General features: G+C 34.6%; 3 protein-coding genes across 3 annotated transcripts; all 3 read right to left on the bottom strand.

Moving 5' to 3' along the window:
- Positions 1-2,968: 2,968 nt before the first annotated feature.
- Positions 2,969-3,880, bottom strand: LOC126773489 (retinol dehydrogenase 13-like). The gene has a single exon (XM_050494441.1). The coding sequence runs from the start codon at positions 3,878-3,880 to the stop codon at positions 2,969-2,971; it is 912 nt and encodes a 303-aa protein (XP_050350398.1).
- A 9,879-nt stretch (positions 3,881-13,759) lies between these two features.
- Positions 13,760-15,299, bottom strand: LOC126773412 (retinol dehydrogenase 11-like). The gene has a single exon (XM_050494356.1). The coding sequence runs from the start codon at positions 15,214-15,216 to the stop codon at positions 14,320-14,322; it is 897 nt and encodes a 298-aa protein (XP_050350313.1). The 5' UTR covers positions 15,217-15,299; the 3' UTR covers positions 13,760-14,319.
- A 3,042-nt stretch (positions 15,300-18,341) lies between these two features.
- LOC126773348 (neither inactivation nor afterpotential protein G) lies at positions 18,342-24,911 on the bottom strand. Its single transcript, XM_050494236.1, has 11 exons — positions 24,760-24,911; positions 24,274-24,476; positions 23,750-23,968; positions 23,126-23,338; positions 22,352-22,515; positions 21,605-21,765; positions 20,947-21,068; positions 19,890-20,073; positions 19,484-19,628; positions 18,902-19,081; positions 18,342-18,523 (listed from the first exon to the last, which is right to left on the bottom strand). The coding sequence occupies exons 1-11, from the start codon at positions 24,884-24,886 to the stop codon at positions 18,388-18,390; spliced, it is 1,854 nt and encodes a 617-aa protein (XP_050350193.1). The 5' UTR covers positions 24,887-24,911; the 3' UTR covers positions 18,342-18,387.
- Between the last annotated feature and the right edge of the window lie 922 nt (positions 24,912-25,833).

Here is a 25,833-nt window from a genome sequence, read left to right as displayed (position 1 = left end):
TTCACAAAAATCACTTTCGATCATGTATGTTCGATTTAGAACTGTGAGTTTTATTTCGGCATGCCACGAGCGCAACACAACACGAGAGTGACCGCGGATGCGTTATGTTAATACGATCCGCGCAGTTTCTCTCGATCCGTACCGAAGACGGCCATCGCAGTGATTTTAGTGGGTAAAAATTCCATATAACCCGGCATACCCGGCCGGGTATCTTTCTGAATGTTTGCACTGTGTAAAAAAAGGACTATATAAAACAATGGATGAAAATAAAAATCAGCGCCTATTCTGGCTAGGCTATTTCAATAAAGGTTAATTGAACGTCATTTATTGAAGTACTATTGAGATATAAATTGTATGTTCTCGTAAATATAATTGAAGAAAGAACAAATACTCTAAATACACTATTCATATTGCGTAAAATTAATCATTTGTAAATACATTAAGTTGACAACGAAGAACATATATTTGAGAGGAAGTGTTTCTGGGTGATTAAATTAAAAAAATTTAGCCACATGTCGAATTATGTTACTATTACTTTAATTGAAATAAAATTAACATATCATTAAAATTTCTGTTAAAATTATTCTATTTTTGGAGTGGATTTGTCCTGAAAGTTTTCATCAATTTACGAATATAATAAATAATTTCGTTGATACATAGGTAATAAGGTAAAAAACAGTAATAGTGTAGAAACAAAATCACTAACATGACTTTGTTGCTGCATGATCTACGTGCACGGCTTAGGTAAACTTTAATAAGTTAAACTAAACGACCTTATAAGTTATAATTAAAATTAAATATTTAATTTTATATAAATATTGCTTATCGTATACCTAAAATTTGTTAAAACATTTCAAAACACTAACGTTAGCGACGTCTTGTTAAATAAGGATTTAACGTGCTGTGCTATCACTGGTGCGACGATAACGGTATGAAACTGAATGTAGATGACAGTTTATATCTTTTACTAGAAACACTAACAAATTACAAAATATTTGGTGTTTTTATTAAGTCTGTGAAGGCAAATTATATTTGAAATATTTAACAAAAAAATCTGAAATCCATGCGACGTATTTTTAGTACTTACTTAGTACGTACGACGTAGTTGTTATTATATATGAGGATATACTAATACATTAAAAAAATATACATTACATTACATACATTTAAAAAATTATATTGGCTTTATCGACAATGTTATTCGTCAAATTCTACAATTTTGGAGTTCCATGTTAACAACAAAATAAATGAAATTTGTTAATATGGGATAAAAAACTAACATCCTGATCTTAAATTCTAAATTCAGCAAGACTTGTGATTTGTATATTATAATTGCCTTCTTATAATAGCGAAAATGACTGGGCAATTTTCTTTAGGCTTGTTTAGTTTTTTCTGCGTGTTATATATAAATATTTATATATAATACTATATGTTCTGCTAATACTATAGAAGACTATTTAATATAAACAGATGCAATGCTACCACCATGTTCAAAAGTGCTTTTTTTCAATTCTCACTACTTTTTTTTTCTGTTACTTATTTTTTATAAGTGATTTGTATGTTGTGTGATGTGTTGTTGTGTGGAGCAATATTAAATATAAAAACCTTAATTCTTGAATCATATGCTAGTAGATATAATTATCTATACATTTATTAATATGTGAATTATTTATATAGATGATAGAATTATATTAATTAATATAGAGATACTTATACAGACGATTAGAAAACAGCCTTTGTCTAGCTAATTAGCTATCATCGCATATTGCCATGGCAAAGGAGTCATCCTCTTGTCATCAATGGATCCAAATGAAAATATATATTTTATGATTTTCATTGTCACTATAAGGGTATTATATAAAAGTACTCCAAGGTGATTTAATATTGTTGCATAATAATGTACTCTAGATATATTTCAGCCACGGCAGCCAAACTCAAGAGAGATTAGCCAACTGCCCGGGACATATTAAAGTGCGCAAGTGTGTACGCAAACACAGGTGCATTCTCTATTCCCTAACTCCCATAATTAGATAGGATGACAATCCAACACGACCTGAAAGAGTTCAGGCACAGGACCAACGTAAAGCCTTACGTGCTTTCCGAGGCACAAGAGTGTACACATTTTCAACTTCCGGACTCCGGGCTGCTACTGAGAATTTTCAATAGAAAAACCCAATATTTTTTTTACTGGCCCGACCTAGGATTTAACCCAGAACATCGGGGTCTGCGGCCTTATATCTAGCCACTAGACCAACGACGCAGTCACGCTCGTATACAATTTATGTGTAAGAGTTTAGCACGACGTATTCTATTAACAAAAAATAGCAATAATTATAATCAAGTAATAAATAAATGCTTTGTTTGTTTTATCAATTATGGTATCTTATTGACATTACGTGTGTGTCGTAGGATATTGGACATGCATTATTATTTAAATAATTCACACAATTTTTTATGAGAGTATATATGTGAGTGACTCAACTTTTTTATTATATTTGTATAAAATACTGATATACTTTAATTAGCTAGATCTTGATAATATCATTAGATATTTCACCATTGAATTTTTATGTATTTGAGAATGTTTGAACTTAAGTAAGCAATACATTAAAATTAAATTAAAATTATCGGTAGTTCGTGTTTTATTTGTTTGATTAGTATTTAATATACAAGACATTAATACAGATAAACTTTATTATCACTGCAACATTGTATTATTATTATTAACTTTATTATTCAGGCATCGAGGCCCATAACTGTCTACAGATTACATATTTATAATTACAGAACATTCATTAATAATTAAAATTAAAATTAGAATCATAAAAATTACAATTAGATAAAGCTTACTAAAATTATATTGTTAGTGTATTAATTGTAATGTAGCGTAGTAGTACATAGTGTTGATTACCTTGACCAATAATGACAAACATGATGAAATTTTTAAGGCCACACATTTTTGACTTAGTTATAATTGCTCCCAGTCTTCTTCGGGTGTTATTTGAACCAATCTCTTAGACTCTTCCCATAGTCTTTTTGTCAACACTATGTCGTTACTAAACCAAGAACTGTAAAATTCCGCACAATCACGAAAGTGTTTTCCACTAGCCTTTTCCACTCGTGGATCAACTGCCAAAAATACAGGCATAGTTGCTACTCTGTCAAGTGGTCTACCGACAATTAAAAGGCCCGTGTTTAGCACAGTCTTCCAAAATGTTTCATTGGAATTCCGAAAAAACTCTGATTTACCCAAACCTGGATCCATGCTATATACGTTTACACCATTACCTTCGATCCTCTTATGCATTTCCACTGTAAATAAAATGTCAGCTAGTTTTGCATTTGCATAATATTCAATGTTGGTTTTACCAACGTCATTCATATGTTTTAAGTCTATGTGTCCAAGAAGTAGAGCTATAGAAGATACATTTACTATTCTACTCGGGGCCGAAGATCTCATCAATGGGTACAAGAGAAAAGTTAATAAAAAGGCTCCGAAATAGTTTACTTGCATCATCAAATGTAAACTGTCACTCGTCAATCGATCTTCTAAGGCGATAGCGCCAATGTTGTTGATTAAAATATCTAATCTTGGCTCAGAGAGATACATTTCTTGTGCAAAATTACGCACTGATTTGAGAGACTCGAAGTCCATTGTTCGAGCAATAACATTTTTGTTTCCAGAACTTCTGATGATATTTTTTTTCGCATCTGATAGCTTTGCTGGACTGCGACTAGCGATTATGACTTTAGCTCCTCGTTTTGCTAGATTCTTAGCTGTTTCTAGACCGGTACCTGATGTAGCTCCAGTAACGATGGCCACTTTACCATCCAGTCGCACACCATTCTCGCAGTTAGTAAAATCATCTAATATACGCATCTTTTATAATGATATGAGGCCGGTTAAACGGAGTGTTACTCTTAGACTGAGCTCTGCGTTAAATAGGACTGCCCGATGTTAGTAGCTTTGAAGGTCAAGGTAATCACTTTAATGTTTATTTTTTAATAAACGACGCAACTGTTAGAAGATAGCAAGACATTAAAGTAAATATGAATATCATATTAAGTTTTGGTTTAACTGGAATGAATGTAGCTTGGCGACAGATGAATGTAACTTACTTAAGTTCTTTTCTCATAATTGTCCTATTATTGAATAGAATAAAACATATTTTTTTATTTAAATCGCTTCATTCGCTTCAAATGGAAACATAACAATATCCAATAATAAATAAATCAAGATGGAACTACCTTGGAACTACTACTGAACTCAACGGAAAAATTATCTTCAGCAGCTTGAATCGCGATTGGTGCTATTTAGAGCGACAATACACCGCAAAATGAAATCTAATTTGAATTTTAGGGCCTAAATTTAGATTGTGAAGTTGAACGAAAATGATTATGTTCCAAAATCAAATTATGTGAACATATTGTTCGAAATATTCGATGATTTTGTTTTATTTGACATTTTCTTTAGCGACGAGGTCCATTTTCATTTGATCGATTATGTGAATCATCAAAATTGCTACACCATCATTTACTACACCTTTGCATAGCCCCAAAGTTACAGTTTGAGAGGTAATGTCAGCAATGTGCATTATTGGACCATACTTTTTCGGAGACCATAGAGGTATTGAGCAATTTCGGTGAATTCAGCGGGCTATATTGAGATAATACGTTTTTTTTATCCAAGATTTAAAGAAAATCGTGGTTCCAAGAAGTAGGAGCCTCGGCGCACTAACAACTCGCGAGCAGTACTGCAAGAGGTGTTTCCCGAAAAAGTGATTTTTTAAGAGGTGACATTGAGTGGCCACCACGGAGATCTTTTTTTTTCACGCAATGGAAACCTTCAGAAAGGTACCTAGCTCTCATAGAAGGAACTGGGTTATGTGCCTTACCCACTAAAACCATTGCAATGGCCGTCCTCGGCACGGCACTTCTTCTTTTTTTTTTTTCTCGCAGTGGAAACCTTCACGTACCCGGTAGAAGGTACCCGGGTCCTATGGGGGTGGAACCGGGTTATGTGGGATTCTTACCCACTATAACCAATGCGATGGCCGTCCTCAGCCCGGATCGGAGAGGCTGCGGGATCGTGTTGATATAACGCATCCGCGGCCTCTCCCGTGCTTTGCTCCACTCGTGGGTCGGCGGAGCTCTCATCAAGGGGCGAATCTCACCCCCCCGCACTCCTCGCTAGTGCGTACGGCAGCGCGAGGCCATCACGGCTGCCGTCCTCCACAGGGCCGTCTGAAATACGACGCCGTCGTCGTCTCCGCCGAGCAGGATTGGCCCTTTCCCGTTCCCGCTCCGCCGTCTCCTTCTGAACCATGACGGTCTCACAGAAGGAGGCTACGGCCCTCCACGCCGATTCCCTGCGAAGCATCGCCGACACGTTTGCATGCAGGGACAGGTCTTGTCCGACTTCACGGTCCAGGATCTCCCTCTCCGCACTCCACGCGGGGCACACCTCCAACGTGGTGTCCCGGTCCGGCACGGAGACCTAATTTAACCCTACTTGATTTTTTCTTATGGGGGTATCTTGAAAGTGTTGTCTAAGAGAACTATCCACAAAGTTTGAAAGATTTATTGAAGAGAAGATCAGATTGATTCCTCAACAACTTTTTCTAAGTCTTCGATAAGGATTGGTGCTCGAAACGTCGAACCGTTCGGACGTGTACGAGTTAAATATTGTTATCAATGTTTCTTGTATGTTTTCTTCGAATACCCTCGCTTGTTTATTGGTTTGTTGTTTTCTGTCGTGACATATTATATTGGCTTTGTGTATGGATTTTGTTTTTCGTTAACGATTGGTTTTGTTGTTTGGTTAAATGTCTTTCATAGACCTATTTTTGCTTGTTGTCGTCATTGTCGTTGTTATTGTTTGTCATAATTGTTTATTGTTGTTGTTGTTGTGTCGACGATGGACGTTGACACAGAATTGTCATCCGACAATAATAATGTTAGGCGTAAACGCCCACTTGTGGGAGTCGCCCTGCTTAATTCCGGCTCCGATACGGAAACGGAAGTCAGAGCAGCGGCTAAATGTAGCAGTGCTTGTCGGGGGAAGTTTTCTTCAAGAGGACGCGGAAGCCTTGCTCAGGCTAAGGCCGAGCTTAAGGCGAAGACTGAAGAAGCCAGGGAAGAGGCGTTCAGGCGCTCGCTCCGGAGTAGGGCGTTCCGGAAGGGAAGCACTTCAAAAGTTGTTTTGGACCCCGAAGAGTCTGCATCAGATGCCATTGGAGATCCCACGAAGCTGGGCGTGGAGGAACTTCGCGCACAAGCTGGCCGTAATGCAGCCCTCATTTTAGAGGTGGCGCAGAAATCCTCCAACTTAAAAGGAGGGCTTGTGTCAACATTGAGGGAGTCCACGGCTTCTCTCCAGGGTATTGTTGATGCCTTGGCTTCCAGGACGGAAGCGCAGGAGACCCGCCAGCTTCCCGCGGATAACGGACGCCTTTGCAAGGAAATAGAGGACTTAAAGTCGGAGCTAAAAGCGCCGTGAGTTCACGGAGATGCGAAAAACGGTGGCAGCGGCGAACGATTCGGTGACCAACACCACTCGGGATGCGCAGGCACTTGAGGAGTTAAAGGCAGCCATGGTGTCTGCGGTCGGCGCGATAAACGCCTGGTTGAACGGCATCGAGGAGCGCCTCCCTCCTGTAAAGGAGCATCGCCTCCCCTTAGCGGCGGACCCTGGTCCTGTCCACCCCTGGGTGGGAGTTGGTGCAGCCAAACGGTCCGACCTATTCCCAGGCGGCCCAAATAGCTTCACCGCCTATTGTATCACCCACACCCAAGCGGGTGGCCGCGCCTGTGCGGAAGCCGGTGGCTCCAGCCGTACCGCTAACACCAACACAGCTGGTCCCTCGGTCGTGCCTTCCTATCTTAGGAGGAGGAGGTATCTGGGGGCATACCTCCAGGATCGGATGGTCCTCTGGGAGGGGAGCGATGGGCGAATTGTTCGACGTCAGGTAGGCTGTGGCGTTCCACAGGGGTCCGTCCTCGGCCCAATCCTGTGGAACGTCGGCTTTGACTGGCTCCTGCGGGCACCTGTCCTTCCCGGGATGGGGCTGTTGTGCTACGCGGATGACACTCTACTCACGGTGACGGGGCGAAATTTCCAAGAGGCGGCCATCCTGGCCGAAGTTGGAACGTCGCTCACGATGGACCGGATAGAAATGTTGGGCTTGAAGGTCTCCATCTCTAAAACGGAGGCCCTCTTATTCCACGGTCCACGTCGGGGTCCCCCTCGTGGAGCGTGTATCACAATCCAAGGGACAGTGATAAAGGTGAAGGCCCAGATGAGGTATCTGGGTCTGATCCTGGACGGAAGATGGAGCTTCAGGCAGCACTTTGTCCAACTGAGCCCGAAACTCATTAATGCCGCAGCCGCCTTAGGCCGCCTCCTACCTAATGTGGGAGGAATCCGGAATCACCATGCCGGCGTTTATACGCCGGTGTACTACGCTGCATAGCGCTATATGGTGCACCTATATGGGTAAACGCTCTCACCGCTCGTAATAGAGCTCTTCTGAGGAGACCGCAGAGAGTTATAGCGGTGAGAGCGGTACGAGGTTACCGTACGGTGACGTGGACGGTGGCGACACTTCTTGCGAGTGATCCGCCCTGGGAACTCCAGGCCGAGGTACTCGCGGAAGTGCATCGGTTTCAGGTGGAAGCTAGGGCGAATGGCGACCGTCTAGGATCAGCGGAGGTGGGGCGAATCAGGTCTGTAGCCCAACAAGCTCTCATTCGCAGATGGGAGGAGGATCTGGGATCCCCATCAGCAGGCCTGGCGACAGTGGAGGTGATCCGCCCCCACTTGAATCGCTGGGTAACAAGAAGGAGCGGCACACTTACGTTTAGACTCACGCAGGTGCTTACCGGACACGGCTGCTTCGGTAAGTACCTGCACGGGATAGTGAGGCGGGAGATATCACCCTCCTGCCATGAGTGTGGTGCGCCACTGAACACGGCACATCACACTTTGACGGAGTGTGCTGCGTGGGGGCCCCAGAGGCATACCCTAGCGGCGATAGTTGGCGGAGAGAGGCCGAGGAGTCGTCCTGGTCGACCGGAGTAAAAAAGGGGAGGAACGGGAAGAAACCTTCCCCCACAGCTGTTGTACCCACTACAGCTGCGCCAATGGAGCCAATAGCACCTCAACCTTCGAAACCGATGTTGGCTACCCCTCGCACGGGCAGCCGTGCGAGGCATTCCCTGGCGGCAGTCGTCGGCGGAGACCTCTCCATGACGAGCATCATCAACGCGATGCTCGGAAGCGAGGAGAGCTGGTCGGAAATGGTCTCCTTCTGTAAAAATTTGATGTTGCAGAAGGAGAACCTGCTCCGCCGAAGAAGACCGGGGAGAAGAATGAGGCGCTATGCGCACCTTCTCCCTCCGCTGGGACTAGGGGGGTCCTCAGTACCCTGGTAATCACCCTAGAGAATAGAGGCCACCCGTCAGAGCGTCGCGGTAGCATGTGCAAGCGATCCCGTGGCGCTCCTCGTTATGACGGAAAGGGTACCGCTGGTTTTTTAGTGGGTATTTCGTTGTTCGAGGCGCACTCGGCGCCTCCGACTGTCGGAATGTAATATTTAAAAAGTACTATTTCCTTCTTTGTTTACATTTTGGTATCAATAAATAAATAATTACAATTGACATTTTTTTTTACTAATGTTCGAAACAGATGGCTCGTTCTGAGACACCCGGTATATAGGTAAACTGTCGCAACATTCTCTGTCTTATTTGCCTAAAATATACATATATTAATAACTTATTATTTTACTTCTCATAATAAAGAAACGTAGTATAAGTATTATACATCTGGTAATCCACTACAAAATATGCCATTACTTCAAATATCACATTATTTTCGTCAGAAGCCAGACGATGTATCAGGGTATTTTTACCGCCAAAAACTTTAAGGTAGATTGGATGGATGGATTGATTATTTTCAGTATATTCTTCAAACTACGACGTTTCTTAATTAGTTTTAATAATTTTTGACTGTTAGCCATATTTATCTAAAATTTTACATTTAAAGTTGACATCGAGTAGTAAAAATAAAGTGTTTTGAAATTAAATTTTAATCTATACACTTACATACATACATTTTAAATAAAATAAATAAAAATAAAATACTTCATACTAATGTTATAAAGACGTAAGTTTTGTTTATTTGTTTGCTAATGTAAAACATACATACATATTTTGGCGCGCCTTGGGGCTAAAACCGATACGTATGCCGAGACGGCAAACGGCATGATACGCTCGCATGCTATAATGCTGCTTGCCATTTGTAATTTTTGTGTGCGTGGCGCGTATACCATATACTTCGTTGCTATATATTTATTTTATAAATTTACATAAAAAGTGTAATCGTAAAATTCTATACCATTAGCCTAATGGCTAAATAATTCTAGTGTAATTTACTGTCTAAAAACATCATAATAGGCAAAACAATGAAAAAATGTTGACTTTTTTGGTAATGTTTTATAGTTCTGATGATTAAGCACATTGTATGTTAAGCTTTGCATTATTGTACCCACAGTATATGTTAGATAGCTCTTGTCATTTACTGTAATTCTGGTAACGTGGATGCTAAATTTCATGAAAAACATTTAAGTGGTTAGACGAGAAAGAATAACAAAAAAACTACATCGTCCGCTTCTTAGGTTTTGTAGCTTTCTTAATACGAAATTTCACCAAATCGGTTCAGTGCTTTAGCATTGAAAGCGTAACAGACAGACAGCGTTATTTTCGTATTTATAATATTAGTATATAGGTACTTTGGATATTTTCAGTATGACTATTGTATTTGCCTAATGACAGTGATTATCTTATATCTGTACAAAAAAGTCGTGAAGGATGAATCGGCTTCGTGGAGCGGTTCCGCTATGACGATAAAAAAGGCAATAAAGAAAAAATAATATAATCAAATATAAAATATAGGTACCTACGATAACAGAATAACAGCATTATAAACTTTACTTGGTTACTTACCATTCATCATATTTACTTGGTGGTAGGGCATTGTACAAGTCCGTATGGGTAGGTGGGCTATTACATATTCTACAACCATCGGCAAGCAGCAATGCTTAGTATTATTTTGTTCCTGCTTAAAGAGTTGAATGAGTGAAGGGTAGAAGGTGAGTGAGCCAGTATAACTACAGACACAAGGGGTATAACTTATTAGTTTTCAAGATTGTCAATACATTTACCCTCTTTATATTTTCCTGTCCACCTAGCTATTTCAGATGAAAAAAAAAATATGAAAATAAAGATTCAGAAAAAAGATTTTGTTAAATTATGTTATAACTCTTAGTACGGAAATAGATATTTCATTAACCATGTTAAATAATATGGTGATTAATAGCGGATACACATGGCAACGATATATCGTAGCAATTTATCTGTGCAGTCTTTTGGATAGTTTTATCGAACGTGTGTGTGAACAAATTATTATTATTATTGTATATAAATTAAAGTTTGTTAATCTATATTTCTTCTTCGATTAGCTATACAACGATTACGTTTTTGCGTTCGATGTATGAAACTATAAATTAATGCACGTTTTTGTTGTTATTTTCTTGTAGTTCTACTGCAGTATGGTACCAAAATGTATTACAGTAATTTTTAGACAGATTTCACAATTTTAAACGACACAAAGAGATTATTATAAGATTCCAATTTTATAATGATAATATTAATAACTTTTAAACCAACTTCAATATGAAAGGGAAGTTTTCGTGTGTATGTTAATCGATAGCTTCCATTGTGAATCGATTTTGATAACACTTTTCTAATTCAGACGATAATCTATCGAAATTAGTCCAATATTATTTAAAAACAAAAAAATCAACCCGAAAATTGGAATAAGGTAATAAATCCAGGTTATTTTTCACTTGTTATTTGTCCCTTATTAGATATCTTCGCCATTTGTTAGCCGATTTCAATGACCCGTATTTTTATATACCCATACAAAATTAAATAAGAAATTATCAATTTTGCTTTTAACATTGACTCTTAATGTGAAGTTACATCTCGTGAAACGTTTCAATGTCATGTTATTTAGCGAGCGCCCGTTGCTATTCTTATATAACAAAATAATTATTACCTATAGAAGGCTACAAACAATTAAAACAATGTTACAATTAGTATAATTATTTTTAATGCATTGTTTCGATTGAGAATGAATTAATATAATTAAATTCTTATTTAAATCGACAATACATTTTAATATATAAGCTAAAAATATTTTGTATATTATACATAATTATATATAAAGTAATGTGTCCGATACAAATTAATACTTGTTTCCTAATTTATTATTGATATTAAAATAATTAAAAAATCTTCTAAATTATAATGTTTATGTTGCAAATGTGATATAAGCCCAAATTATTTCATTCGCACAGTTAACTAGTTCAGTTTACCTGATTCCTTATAAATTGAAGGTTTTGGGATCTATTCATAAGAAACTTTGATACTAAATGTGTATTATATTAGGTCCTTACATATGAAATTGGCGTTTTGTTCGGGAGGAATATAAAGTAAATATTTTTTTTGTAAAATGTATTTAATTAATCAAAGTATGCATCGTTGTTATCTATGCACTTTTGGCATCTCATAGATAGTTCACTGATCCCTTTACTAAAAAAACCATGGGGGGCGAGAATCAATAAACTCTTTGAAGGCGGTTTGGACTGTCGCATCGGAGTTGAATTTTTTTCCTTTTTTGTTGTCCAAATTCCGGACAAAATGGTAATCTGTTGGAGCAAGGTCCTGGGAGTATGGTGGATGTTCCAGAGATTCCAATTGTAGCTCATCTAACTTAGTGGTAGTTTGTTTGTGCAGTGTGTGGTTTTGCGTTGTCGTAAAGCAGGAGTGACCTAGAGCGATTGACCAATCTCGGTTGTTTAGCAGCTAGTTCTTCTTAAAGTAAACGTTTGGCCAGATTTTAGGAAGCTGTAGTGAACGACACCGGCGCTAGTCCACCAAACACTCACAAGTAACTTTTTCTGAGTCAATTTTCGTTTCGGGTAGGATTTGGCTGGGCCTCCAGGGTTCAGCCATTGCGACGAGCGCTTCCGATTATCGTACAGTATCCACTTTTCATCACAAGTAATGATTCGATTTAAAATCCTTTCATTATTGTGTCGGTTGAGCGAAGTAACACAGCAGTCGACGCGTGTTTGCAAGTTCGATGCACTCAATTCATGAGGTACCCTTCGTTCAAGTTTTTTTACTTTCCCGATTTCAGTTTTATCACTTACCCCGAAACCTGCAGCTATCTCTGAAGTGGTTTGTGATGGATCCGCTTCCACAATAGCCTTTAATTCTTCATTTTCCACTTTGGTCTCCGGCCGTCCACAGGGTTGGTACTGAAGGTCTAAATTTCCAGAACGAAAACGTTGAAACCAAAAACGTACCGTGCTTTCTTTTGCGACACTGAGCTGTTTCTGCAGCACTGTTGCTACGGTAGAACTCGTACCCGTAAATATACCGATATTTCATGTTTTCCATTGTGCGGTAATAAGCGAAGCCAAAGAAAAAAATAATGAGGAAAAAACATATGAATGACTATTTTCAAAACTCAAATGTACCAGCTAAATGAATTTATAAATTTGAATTTGGAATTCTTAACCAAAGAGGAGATATTTCAGATCAAAGTGATCAGTATTTGCCCTTGTGTTTGAGATGGAGATGTCATCTCCAAATTAAAAAAAAGGCCATCCACAATAATAATGTAAAAAATAATATAATGTATAAAAAATCAAGGCGTTTTTAAAGAAAATAACCCATCTTTTTGAAACCATTAATATATATTTATTTCGTAGACAAAGAAACTAATAAACGCAATGACGATTTCCTTCTCACTTACACAAGAAAGAGAACGAAAATTACGTAACAGATGGTTTAGACAGAGATAGAATTATCAAATCTTTTGTCCCTTATCGCGTAACCAGTTTTGATGTTTGCTGCTTGACTAGCGAAACAAACTTGACAGTTGGTGCGTTCATTGTGTTTTTTTTTCAATTTTCGCTTACTTTTATGTTAGAAAACGATTCTTATCCAGTGAAAACAGGCCGAGAAACAATCCTTATATCATATCAAAGGGTATACAATGGTGCATTGTCCTATTATTTCATGTTAAAGTGATAGCAAGAAGAAAATTGCCGGCGTGTGTTTTTACGCGTAAGTACGACTATTTTGTCCCTAAATATAATTTCTCAGTGATGTTTATTAATGCCATAGCATGACGGAACCTTATATTGCATTAAAATCCTGAAGATAATAAGATTTTCCAGTTTTTATCATTCATAACCTATAATTATTTACGATATAAGTGCTGCCAGCGTCAGCTAAAAAAATGTCCCGATTTTCGATAAAAAATATCGACTCATCGACAATGTAAGCAAATAAATAAGGAGTCCAATAATAACCTAAAGTGCTTCGTTATAAGTATATAATATGTTATTTTAATTTATTCGTTCCCCTATTTATAATTTCCTAACGACAACATTATTTAACATTCTCCATGAATTTATAATATTATTAGATTCCGAGTCAAGAGGTTAACATAAAAATATATGTGGCAACCGTTCATTTAGTAATAATTTAATTGAGTGTTTTAGATTTCAACTTTTGAGGAGAATGCTGATCCAGTACCATATAAAGATGCTGAAGTACTATTGATAACGGAAACAAAAACAAACAATGCAACAGTTTTCGGGTGTAGTTGGAAAACAAAAAAATATTCTGATTAAAAAAATGTATAATAAATATTAAAAAGTAAAATTTAATAAACTTATTTTGTTTTAATTAAATCCTGAAAATTACTATCTCCCAAAACAGGGACTGTTACTTTTTCTACATTATACGCACACATTAACAATCTATCTCTGTCTCAATCGCGGTTTCACGGCCCCTTGGTCTATTTGTTTCTCTGTCTACGATTACTAATTTTTTTAAATTATTAATTTCATTGTAATTAATCCATGAAAATTAATGTTATCTATCGATACACATGTGAAACAAATAACAAACGCAAGTGACTTTTATTTTATCTTGATTAGTTTATATTTCATGCAGACAGACTCGCATTTTTCATATTCGTATGGCTTTTATATTATAAAGAGGTATATTTGTTTTATTTCTTTAAATGTTATATACTTACTTTTTACATCTCTAACAAAAACACAACCAAAAATGATTGCGGATAATGATTAGTAGTGATATATAATCATAAAACTAATAGTCATTTTAATTCGTTACATCCATATTTTGTTGATAAAATAGACAAGAAACCACAAAAAATTAAATATCATTCTTCTCCCAATCTTCATCTTGTGACAAATGTACAACATTTTTCGATGTTTCCCATAATTCCTTGGTCAATTGGTGATCACTAACCAACCAGTGGTTTATCCACTTCTGACAAAATTTGTAATGTTCCCCACTAACTTTTTCTAGCTCAGGTTCAGCGGATAGCAGAGCGATTTGCTTTCCAACATCTTCTTTCGGCTGACCGATCACATCCACAAATAATTGCGATATGTTTTTCGTCAAACTCGGAAGATTATTCAGAATATTTGTATCACGGACTATAAACGGGTCAATTGTATTTGCCGTGACACCAGTTCCTTTAAGTCTTCGATCCAATTCGGCTGTAAATAACGCTACAGCTAGTTTTGAGTTCGCTAAAACCTCGATTGAAGTGTAAAGCCCGATGTCGTTCCAATGATCGAAATCTATGTGTCCGATGTACATTGATGCGGCTGAACTGTTGATTATTCTACTTGGTGCTGAACTCTTCAGCATAGGTAGCAATAAATACGTAAGTAGAAAAGCACCAAAATAGTTCACTTGCATCGTAAGATTGAGTCCGTCTGCTGTTAATTTGTCAGGAAGTCCTACAGCTCCCGCATTGTTGATTAATATATCTACTCGTTCTTCTATATCTAACGTATCATTGGCAAAATTTCTAACGGAATTCAAAGATGCTAGATCCAGGAGTTTGTATGTAATGTTTTTGTTACCTGTTATTTGTTCTATTCTATCTCTTGCTCTGATTAGTTTTGTTTCATTGCGGCTGGCGATGATAACTTTTGCTCCTTTGTTAGCCAGAGCCTTAGCTGCTTCGTATCCGATACCAGTGCTACCTCCAGTTATGATGGCAACCTTGCCATCCAGACGTGTATTTGTTTCACACATTGTTACATTTAATAAAACAATAACAGGTCCTTATCAAGTCGATGTCGTTTGACTGACTACAAGCTAACAGGAAGCAGTAGCCATAAACGTGAACTGCAATGCTATTTGTAATTATTATTTATAAAAGTATTTAAATATCTTGCAATCGTTACCATTGTTTACTCACTATTTTCTCGTTCATTGACTATATTGATTAATTTGATAGTTGACTTATATTTTTGTAAATAAATATTTCACCTTGGAAAATCAGTCAAGTATAAAAAAAACGAATGAAATGAATTGCAACCATACCTGATGTTGCTTAATTTATTTCTCGATTACGCCTTAATCTGATATTCTAATATTTAGCGATTGTTTGTACATTAGTAATATAGGAAATCAGCGCATGAACTTTAGCGACCGTCATCGATTTTGTACGTGTACGCGTTTTAAGATTATTCGAGGGTTTTTTTCCTTACTCTTCCACGCCTACTATATACTTATTCGTTATATTCGAATTTATCAACTGAATTATTGTACATTATTTTAAGGATCTTTTTCACTTATGTTTGTAATATAGATAACTAGAAAACACAATAACAAGAAAATAAACATATATTAAAGATTATAAACAGCTTCTATACGACTTTTAAAGAATTAATACCGCAACACCAATGAATTGCGATTTCATAACTAAATTAATTATTAAATTAAAACAGACTATACAAACCACACTTTAGCCTATCTTAGTTAAGAAACTAATATTATAATTATAGGTATATAAAAGTAAACGCTAAGAGGCACGCATGAATTCGAAACTCATAAACAAAGAGTTTCTTCTGTTACTATAGTATAATTATGTTGAATGTTGGTGTCCTTGTAACCGATACCTAATATTTTAATTCAAATATGATTATTGCATTAATTAACACATAGTTAATACTCTTGAACATTTAACTTTCAAAGTTCTTACCTGACTGACTTTCTACTGGTGTTAAAGTACGTCTACTAATAAACTTTTACGTTTTACTGTAACAAACAAACAAACTTTTACTTTGGACATGACAAATATAGAATAATAAATTGTAGTAGCTTACTATTTCCTGTTAACTAAGATTTGAATTTCCTTCAATAACACCCAAAGGTTTTGGTAACTCTTGCCCCTATTCCATGTAACTATTTTAGAAGCTATGATTGCATAGGTTTTGTTAAATGTAAGCTGTATTATGTTAAAATCAATAAAATTTGTATTCTATTAGTGATCTTAATTTATTTATATAAATTGTGTCGACGTGAGACGAGTGTTTAATTAAAATTTTGCAAGTATATAGGTACATGTCTGGAATGTATATGATTAAAAATATAACCTTAATTCATAAGGCTATAGCTTTTTTACCTTTCCTAGTTTTTATAGTAACTGATTTTTAATCGAATAAGCATACCACAAGCATGTTATCCGTGCCTCAATTGTTGTATCTTTTCTATGTTGATTTACGTATTTTTTTAATATGCCCTTGTGTTTATATATCCTGATGGAACAATCTAAATTTTATCATTATTAATGACTAAATAAGTATGGACTATACTGCGACGGCTTCTTCATTGACTCAGAATATTGTGTTCTACTTATTTTCATTGAAGGAGTGTTATTAATCTTATTGATAATATTCGAAACAGAGAGGCTGCGATCAAATGTATCGTAATCGTATGACCTTATTGTAATTCGTGAACTCCACCCTTAAACAGTTAAGTAATAAAAGAAATATAAGCCTAAAATATAATTGAAGGTAGAATAATTGAAGCGTGTTTGATGACTACGAAGACGGAAATAAAAAGGGAATATTTTAAAAACTTTTAGTAGATTCCAATAGAAATTTTCATCTAGAAGATTCGGAGAATGTGATCTGAAAGTAACAGACGCGAGAATGATCTAATGTTTGATTTATTAATATAACTGATTAATGCTAGTATTTAAATATAAATGAAATGGATTTATATTAGAACTTGCCAAATAATACGAGGTAAACTTCTAGTACTAATAGTCCAAAAATTTAAACCGTGGTTATGGCTGGTAATATAAACAACCAGATATTTTGAAAATGCAATATTATACAACATAAAATAAATATGTTTCTCTTTGAGAAAAATATCAGAAAAGTCTGATTAAGCATAGATCAGATTTCCTGCTGTTGTATAAAGCGTAAAAAGTCATATCTGCTTTCTTTATCTTTATAAAAATCGTTTTATTACATATTTCATGAACACGAGTTAATAATAAAAATAATGAAGTCATTGTAATATAATAAGTAGTTAAACAACAAAATAACAAGGCCTTTGATACAATTTTATACATGTGAAAGGGTGTTTGAGTATCAAATATAATCATTTTGCGTATAAATAGTATATATACATGCGAGTCGCGCCTACATTCGTACTTGATTACCTCGTACTTGAATTTGTAGATAAAATTTGTAAGCATGTTGGTAGAATATTTTATATAATACTTATGTTTCAATTATTTATTAGTTTGCAGTATAAAAAGTTATATGTAAGATAGCAAGCGCATCTTTGCCCTCAGTCATAAAATGTATTTTTTTATAGAATAGGACGGCGGACGAGCCTTATAGTAAGTGGTCACCAAACACCCTTAGACATTGCCATTGTAAGAAATGTCAACCTCGCTTACATAGCCAATGCGCCACCAACCTTGAGAACTAAGATTTTATGTCCCTTGTGCATGTAATTACACTGACTCACTCACCCTTCAAACCGGAACACAACAATATCAAGTACTGCTATTTTGCGGTAGAATATCTGATGAGTGGGTGGTACCTACCCAGACGAGCTTGCACAAAGCCCTACCACCAGTAGCATGGCCAAATATTACGTGTGTTATCCCTTGTTATACGCACAGACAACCTTTACATTTATTAATAAGAAATATTTCATATTTAAACTTGTTTTCTTATATATTAAATACCAACTAGAATGGACTTAATACAAATTTTTAATGCAAATAATATAATAATGTATAACCTGATTAATTATTTTTAAAGCAGAAACCATGTACATGTACCCATGTACAATTTTAAAATAAAATTCTGTAACGTTTACTTATATATAATAATATGTAAAATGAACTGGCATCATATAAATCAATATAATATTTAATATGCGCACACAAAGTTATTTTCACAGTTTAGGAGTATTCTTTATTAATTCAGCTGCCTTTTCCGCCATCCCTATGATAACAGAGTTCGGGTAAAGAGATATGGGAGCGGGGAATACACTTGCGTCCATTATACGTAAACCGCTGACATTCTTCACCCTGGAAAATAATATTTCAGTATAAAACAGTTATATGATCATCTTATTATATTCAAATTAAATAACGTAAAAATGTTTTCATTTTGCAACAACTTTTGATGAAATAGGGAAGATTTTAAATCAGTGGATTGAATTCTGGCGAGTAAGACAGTTGACGGGTTCAATCTTTTAAACTACATTATGTTTCGCACTTTTAAGTTTTATACTTGAGTAGTACAAGATGTGTGTTTAAAAAAAATAGAACTTTTATTTTTTTATTTAAAATCATGCCAGCTTTGTTCGTACTATATATATAAGAACGCAAGCTATATACTAAAAATATTGCGTATACTTTGGGTGTAAATATTGCTTATAAGCTTTTGTATAATTATACACAAACCTCAATTGGCTGTCAACGACTTTTCCCCCAGCGCAAGTTCCAGCAATATGGTGTCCGGTAACAGCGACTTCTCGAATCAAACACTCTAAATATTCATTAGGGGGACTTTGAATCTTTGGTTTAGTTGGTTTGGTTACATCTTTTTGAGCCTGAATGCTTGGTGCTCCTTGTAGCTTTATTCTAAATATTTATATATCAATATAGTACTTGCTTTATTTCCGATCAAATGTTGACTGTTAAGTAAAATATACTGAACAAACACTCTTTGACAAAAATCTTTCATACCGACAATATGTACTGCTATTGGAGATTGGTATCTGTGACCTTTTCAAGTAGTTAAGACGTGAAAGCGTAACAAATAAACAAACAAAAAATCTCACGTTCACGTTTATAAAATTAGTAAAGATGGATACATTCTACATTTGTACCGTAACCTTATACAATATATATATAAATGCTACAAATAGTCACAAGATTGAAAACGCGTGGAACTCACAAGTTTAACTAACTGTTAAGCGTTACAACCAACGTGATTTAATATTAAAAGTGCATTAAAATCCTAGTAGGAATATTAATACATACTTTTTCCTCCTACTAACCAATCCTTTCTGGTCCAATTTGGTGTAATTCCAAAATGTGAGGCATCGTTCAGGCCTAGGCCAGTGAATTCTAGCTCCTATCTCTTCGAATGGTTTTGTCGTAATCAATCTCTCTGCACGCCTTATAGCTAAAACAAAAGGGAATAAAATACTTAAAGAAAAGAGTAGCAACCAACTTAATTTTTATATATAAATGATTTTCGTGCAACAGTTTTCTGAATAACTCTATAATAATTTAAAAAATAAAAAATAATAAAAAATTAAATTAATCATTAATATTATGTGAACAAAATGGGAATCGACGATTGACTTCAGAACTGATTTACAGATAGGCGATTGGTTGATCAGTAGAACTAATTATAAACAATAAAAAAATGAGTATAATTTACCTTTTATCATGCATTTCACATCATAATCTCTGTTCAAGTAATTCGGATCCACAACAATCGGCACAGTGGTGCTGGAGTCTTTAAGTGTAACAGTGCCTCTACTTTTTGGCTGGATACAGGTAGCAAGGAACATGAACCCTTCCTTACTTGTATCATTGTGGAATGGAAATGTGTCACGAAAAATCTGAATAGATGAAATCCTAATATTATAACCTCTTTTAAAAAAAAGTGTGGTTTGTATCAATTGTTGATTTATTTGTAAACGACTTTTTATTTTTATGCACAAATTTAAGATTTAATAAAAGATTTCTTGCTTAGGCTGCCAACTTAACGATTCACGAAATATATAATGTTTTCCAAGGAAATGATATGCATAAAAAAAAATTATCGGCTTGCGACTGTAGTTTATTTGTGCGTAGATGCGTGACACGTTCATCTGATATTTAAATAGCGTAAATAAATCAAATAAAACTCAATATCAAGGCGATCTAAAATTACCCAATAAAAATATATTTTCCATCCAATTATGAATACAATCACGATAAGTTATTTTGTTAACAAAGTTATTGCTAATAGAGACTAGTGCCGAGATGGTTCAATGGGTAGAACACGTGAATTTTAGCTGTTTAAGGGTTAAAATCACCTTGAGTGAACATGATAGAATAAGCTCTAGAACCTTCTTAAAAAAAAGAAGGCTAAGGCCCAGCTGTGGTACATTTATCGACTTACTTTTACTATTGACTACGCTTTTTATTTGAGTTTTATTTGTGGTCTATATTTGACTAATACATGTAGCTATTCTGTAAAAACTGAAACACACCGCAGAACACATTTGTGAAATGCCAAAAAAGAGATATTGACTAATAATTATAACATTTAAAGGATACATTCATCAAAATTGTATCACAGTATTCGGTTTTTAAAATTACTTGAGTGTGAAACAAAGTGAGTTCGTACTGAATAGCAATGCAGTTAGAGCTCATTGTTATTCCCTTTAATACTATCTTAATCAGTAAATTGTGACTTTAACACTAAATATGAGGAAAATATAATTAACCTTTGGTCTATAGTTTGACAAATCTCTCAACAGCCTCTCACTTGATGATCCCATTGAGAAGAGCATCAGAGCGGATGCGTTTTGGTATTCCACGCCGGCTACTGGCGGAAATGCTAAATAACCTGTTAAGGATATGATTATATGTTATTTATATTGCATTGTGGTTTCTGTCAAAGAAAAAGATGTCGGGAAAGCTGACTAAACATTTGTGTTTAGCGTATCCCGGCAAAGGTATTCCCAAGGATTATTCTCAGACAGGCAGGATCTTTCGGTGACATAATACATACTGCGTTAACCCAAATATGATAGAGTTATTCGAATGAAGATGACAAGTGATTTGTATGAAAATAAGTGAAACAGATTCAACATAAGTCGGTGAAATATTGTTAAATAAAAAGAAGCTGATTGCAACAGTGGCGTTATAAACATTTGCAGAATTTTGTTACTTAGTTAACGGAATGAAAATTTCTAGTATTGTGATTTAAATTAAATTAAATGTTGAATAAAAATTTTTTATAAACGACTTTGACTCTAAAGTTGTAAGCGTGGCCTTGCGAATTCTCGTTTTTGATTCTAGGGATTTGAAAATTTATTACATTATCTTATTTATTTTAATTAAATAAACTGTTACCAGTTACGTAAATAATGCATGTATTACCGCTATTATTCCAAAAATAATCCACCAACGTGCTCGCACTGAACACTTTAGCCAAGGTCACGCTGATTGGTTTCTTGATGCTCACGTAGATGGGAAGGTTCATGTGATCGTGAAGATTGCGACCGACCGACTCGTTATCGGTTATCAGGTTTATTTGTAACCTTAACATTAACAGTATTATTAGATGTTGACACAATAATGAAATGATGAAATTTAAGCAACAATTGCAATTTGAAAACTGGTCAGGAAATTCTTTATGTTTGTCCAAAAGTATTTCTAGTGCCTCGTCATGACAATATGGCAGACACCTTGTAGGAGAAGAGTTATTTTATAGTTATGAGACAATTTGTAAATTGTTATATTGTTTAATTTAAAAATAAATTATAAACACATTTTGACCAATAATATTTTTGATATGTTGAATGTGTATGTTACATTCAACGTCGAATTAAATAATGATGATAAAAAAATGTTTCAAACGACGTTCATTGTCCGAAAAGCTTGTGTTAAAAAGAAACTCGAAATTCATAAAGGTAGAAACACTAATAAAATAATCAATTTACTAACAGTTGCCAAATATTCCAAGAGATAATAAATAAATGAATATAACGTATTTATCACAGTTACTATGATACCCGTGATCCACCTGTGCCGCCTTATTACAAATATTTCCCATAAGTGGGTGAGTTCACATAAGACAGTGATAAATATTAATCTAGTCTAAATTATTATTATTTAGAGGCTTACTTTTTAATTAAATTTCTCGGGCCGATTCCTGATAATATCATGATTTGGGGCGTCTTAACTGATCCAGCGCTTAAAATTATTTCTCTGTTAACAAATATGTTGTCCAGATTCCTGTGGTCTTGTAGAATATAAAGAGATGTAGCCTTTTTCTCTTCAAACCGTATCTACGTAAAAGAAAATCTTATATGTATTATCAAAATAAATACCTACTTATGTTCATGATCTATACATACACGTCATTTATCTGACTTAGTTACATCATTGCACAGTAATTGCTGGTACTTGGTTGAAGGTTTCTGGCTTATTATATTATTATAGTCATTAATGTACAATAGGCGGCGCACGGGTTGTATCTAAGGGATAATTGTTAATAACATTAACAGGCAATAGCTAGTTAGAAATAAATATTAAATTAAAATGAAACGTAGTGCTTTCTTTACTTGTAAACGTTTTATCACTAACGTTTATAAATATAATTTATGATGTTCCTACTATGAATAAGTAGTATGCAAAAAAACAACGTCCAAATCTTTAATATTAAGATTATGAAAGATAAAACAGAAACAATTATATCAAGTACCTGGGCGACTGAACTTCGGTCAGCTTTTTTAAATTATTTATGCTTAAAAATATTATTATTTAGTACATCATTTGAGCCAAATCGTTAGAGCTGTTTGCGAGATACAGGAAATAAATATTTATATAAATATTTATAATATATTAATATTATACAAGAATCGCTTATTTAATATTATAAGTACAAGGAAAACTTACTGATACAGCTTGAGTTTTTAATAATACATGCAGGTTTTTTCTCTTCAGTGCTGGTTTTAGATAAGCGTCGTATGATTGATATCTGCCACCGTCCTTTACATTTGCAGTTGCTTTTCTAAAAAACGTGTTTTTAACAGCGAGAGCTGAAGAGGCTTGCTTAAATATTGACATGAGTTCATTGTCTTCATCTATTAGCTTCAGCTTCATGGGAGCCTAAAATGTTATTCTGATTCAATAAATAAAAAATAAAACAATTTTAGTTATACACGCGAATAATCCAATGGGATGGTAATCTACGAACTGTGTAATATTTTAATTAAAGAACAAGTAATTAGTAAATTTCTTGCCAATTCTATTCATTATAATATACATCACACTTTGTCGTTTTTAAAATTTTTGATTGTCGATTTTTTTAAACGAGTCATATAAATGCTCGTAAAAGCTTACTTAAATAAAGTGATTAATTTGATTTTTCTTGTTATTTTTTATCTTTTTTTCTAAATGTTTTCTTTTAAACTATATGATAAATAAATTTTATCTACTTATTTTTTTTTTTGAATAGGTAGGCGGACCTATTATATATATATATATAAAAATTATATAGTAAATATATTAATTTCTAACCTTTGCACACACTCCTTTTGCCGGGCAGCTATCGGAATCGAATTCGCTCTTAACAGTTCCAAAAGCTTTTAAGAAATATGGTTTTAGATCATCCATAGTCCAACCCTTAAAACCGAGTCGTGACCATCTATTGTAATCCTCAGGAAGGCCGAAACCATGGAGAAGGAAATTGATCTGCCCAGATCCACCAGGTCCCTTGCCACGTGGAATTATCGGGGTCTTAAAAATTAGAAAAAAGAACATTGCATAGTACTACTTAGATAATATAAAGTGTACTTGAGTAATTTTAAATTCATTAAAGTTATTTAAAGAAATATTTTATATTAGTAAGATTTACCTACTGGCATAGTAGTACCTACTATGTTATATAAAATGGAATTGTGATAAAATACGATTTGTAAGCGAAATAAATATTTTAACAGCTATCAAACAATAAGTACATAAGAATTAAAGTAGCCATGTTAATACTAAAAGTTAAAATATTTAAAGTCAATAAAATTACCTATCGTTTTTATTGTTTTTACCTGATTCCAGAGTCCAAAAGAAGAGTACTTCTGAGGTGTTGCCCGTATGGACCAATCATTTGACCCTTGCTGGGAGGCAGTGGAAGTTAAAGGTACCTTGGAGAAATAGCCCATATGATCTCCAGCTTCCACGAGTAGTACCTTAACTTGAGGATTCTCTGAGAGACGAGATGCTAGCACACAACCCGCTGTACCGGCGCCCACTGTGATTTTCAATTAGTTTTGATATAATGCAGTATAAGCACTTTATTTTTAAAAAATATTTTTCAATGCATTATTTCTAATTTTATAAATATATATATAATCTATAAAAAACTACTTTATACAGTATCTTTTGCAATATCACCGAAAAGTAATTGCTTGTGTAATATTGAGTAAAAACGCCTGTCACGTTTACAATAGCAAAAACATATATTTATAAATTATTTCTTAAATATTTTCAGAGGATTGAATGTAAGTAGGATGTCGCAGTTTAATGATTCTTACCGATTATGTAATCATATCTCTTCACTGGTTTCGTTATAAAACTCGTGTAAACGTTTGCATATTTTTGATACACTATGTAAGAAACCAATGCTACTAATATACTTATTGTGTATGAAAATATCGTCATTTTGTTTCATATCACAGCAGACTAACTGCCGCGCGTAAAAAATAACTAGTCTAACTGTTACTTAATCCAGACATTGGTACCGATACTAATTGAATTAGACAGAGCAGCTAAACCTTTTTGTTCATTTCATAAAAAATATGTTCCTATCCTATCATAATAATGATGCTAGTAATATGATTTGCTTTTTATTAATTTCATTCCATATATATTATGACATACTTTCAGTTTTACCGCAATACATCATTAATAATGTTTGTTAAGAAAATTAATTTTTAATATCATAAGTCCAGTCCTTTGCAAAGTTGAGTTAACAAAACTTTAACAATTTAAAACTTATTTTTACGTAAAAGGTTTGCCTACCATGAAAGAAAACCTAAGGGGATTAAGCTATTTGATGGCGTAAGAAATCAATACTTTATTTATATGATGCAATTCCTTACTTTATTGTTTACCAACTTTAGGGCTGTATCCATTTATATTTGTAAGTTACAACAAAATAAAGTAGGTACTCAGATATAACTTTAGCAAATAAACAAATTTATAACCACTAATGTAGTCCGATATTATTTTATTTGTAAATCATTGAAATAACAATAGACGCCAGTCAGAATGATAGGTATTTATCAAAATAAAAATCCGTAAAATTAATCATAGATCTGTAATCGTTTTCTTTGTATTTTTGTAAAGTTTATGAAACAGAAGGTGGGCCAGGATAGCGAAAGAAGTGTTGTGTGGTTACAAACAATATTTATTAAGCAGGCAGAGTAACCACCCTGCTCAAGTTCAACAATAATTATATCGTTCATTGTAAATACATCGCTATTTATACAAAAGTTAAAACATTATAATGTTGGTAGTTGTAAAAATCATATCACGAAATTAAATAACATTGTAACAAAATTTATAATCAAATTAACTTAAATAAATATTAGGTTATTCTAAATAAT

Source organism: Nymphalis io, chromosome 14 (assembly GCF_905147045.1).
Source record: "Nymphalis io chromosome 14, ilAglIoxx1.1, whole genome shotgun sequence".
NCBI lineage: Eukaryota > Metazoa > Arthropoda > Insecta > Lepidoptera > Nymphalidae > Nymphalis > Nymphalis io.
Note: the sequence above shows the minus strand (reverse complement) of the source record. Positions and strands in the feature narration are given on the sequence as shown.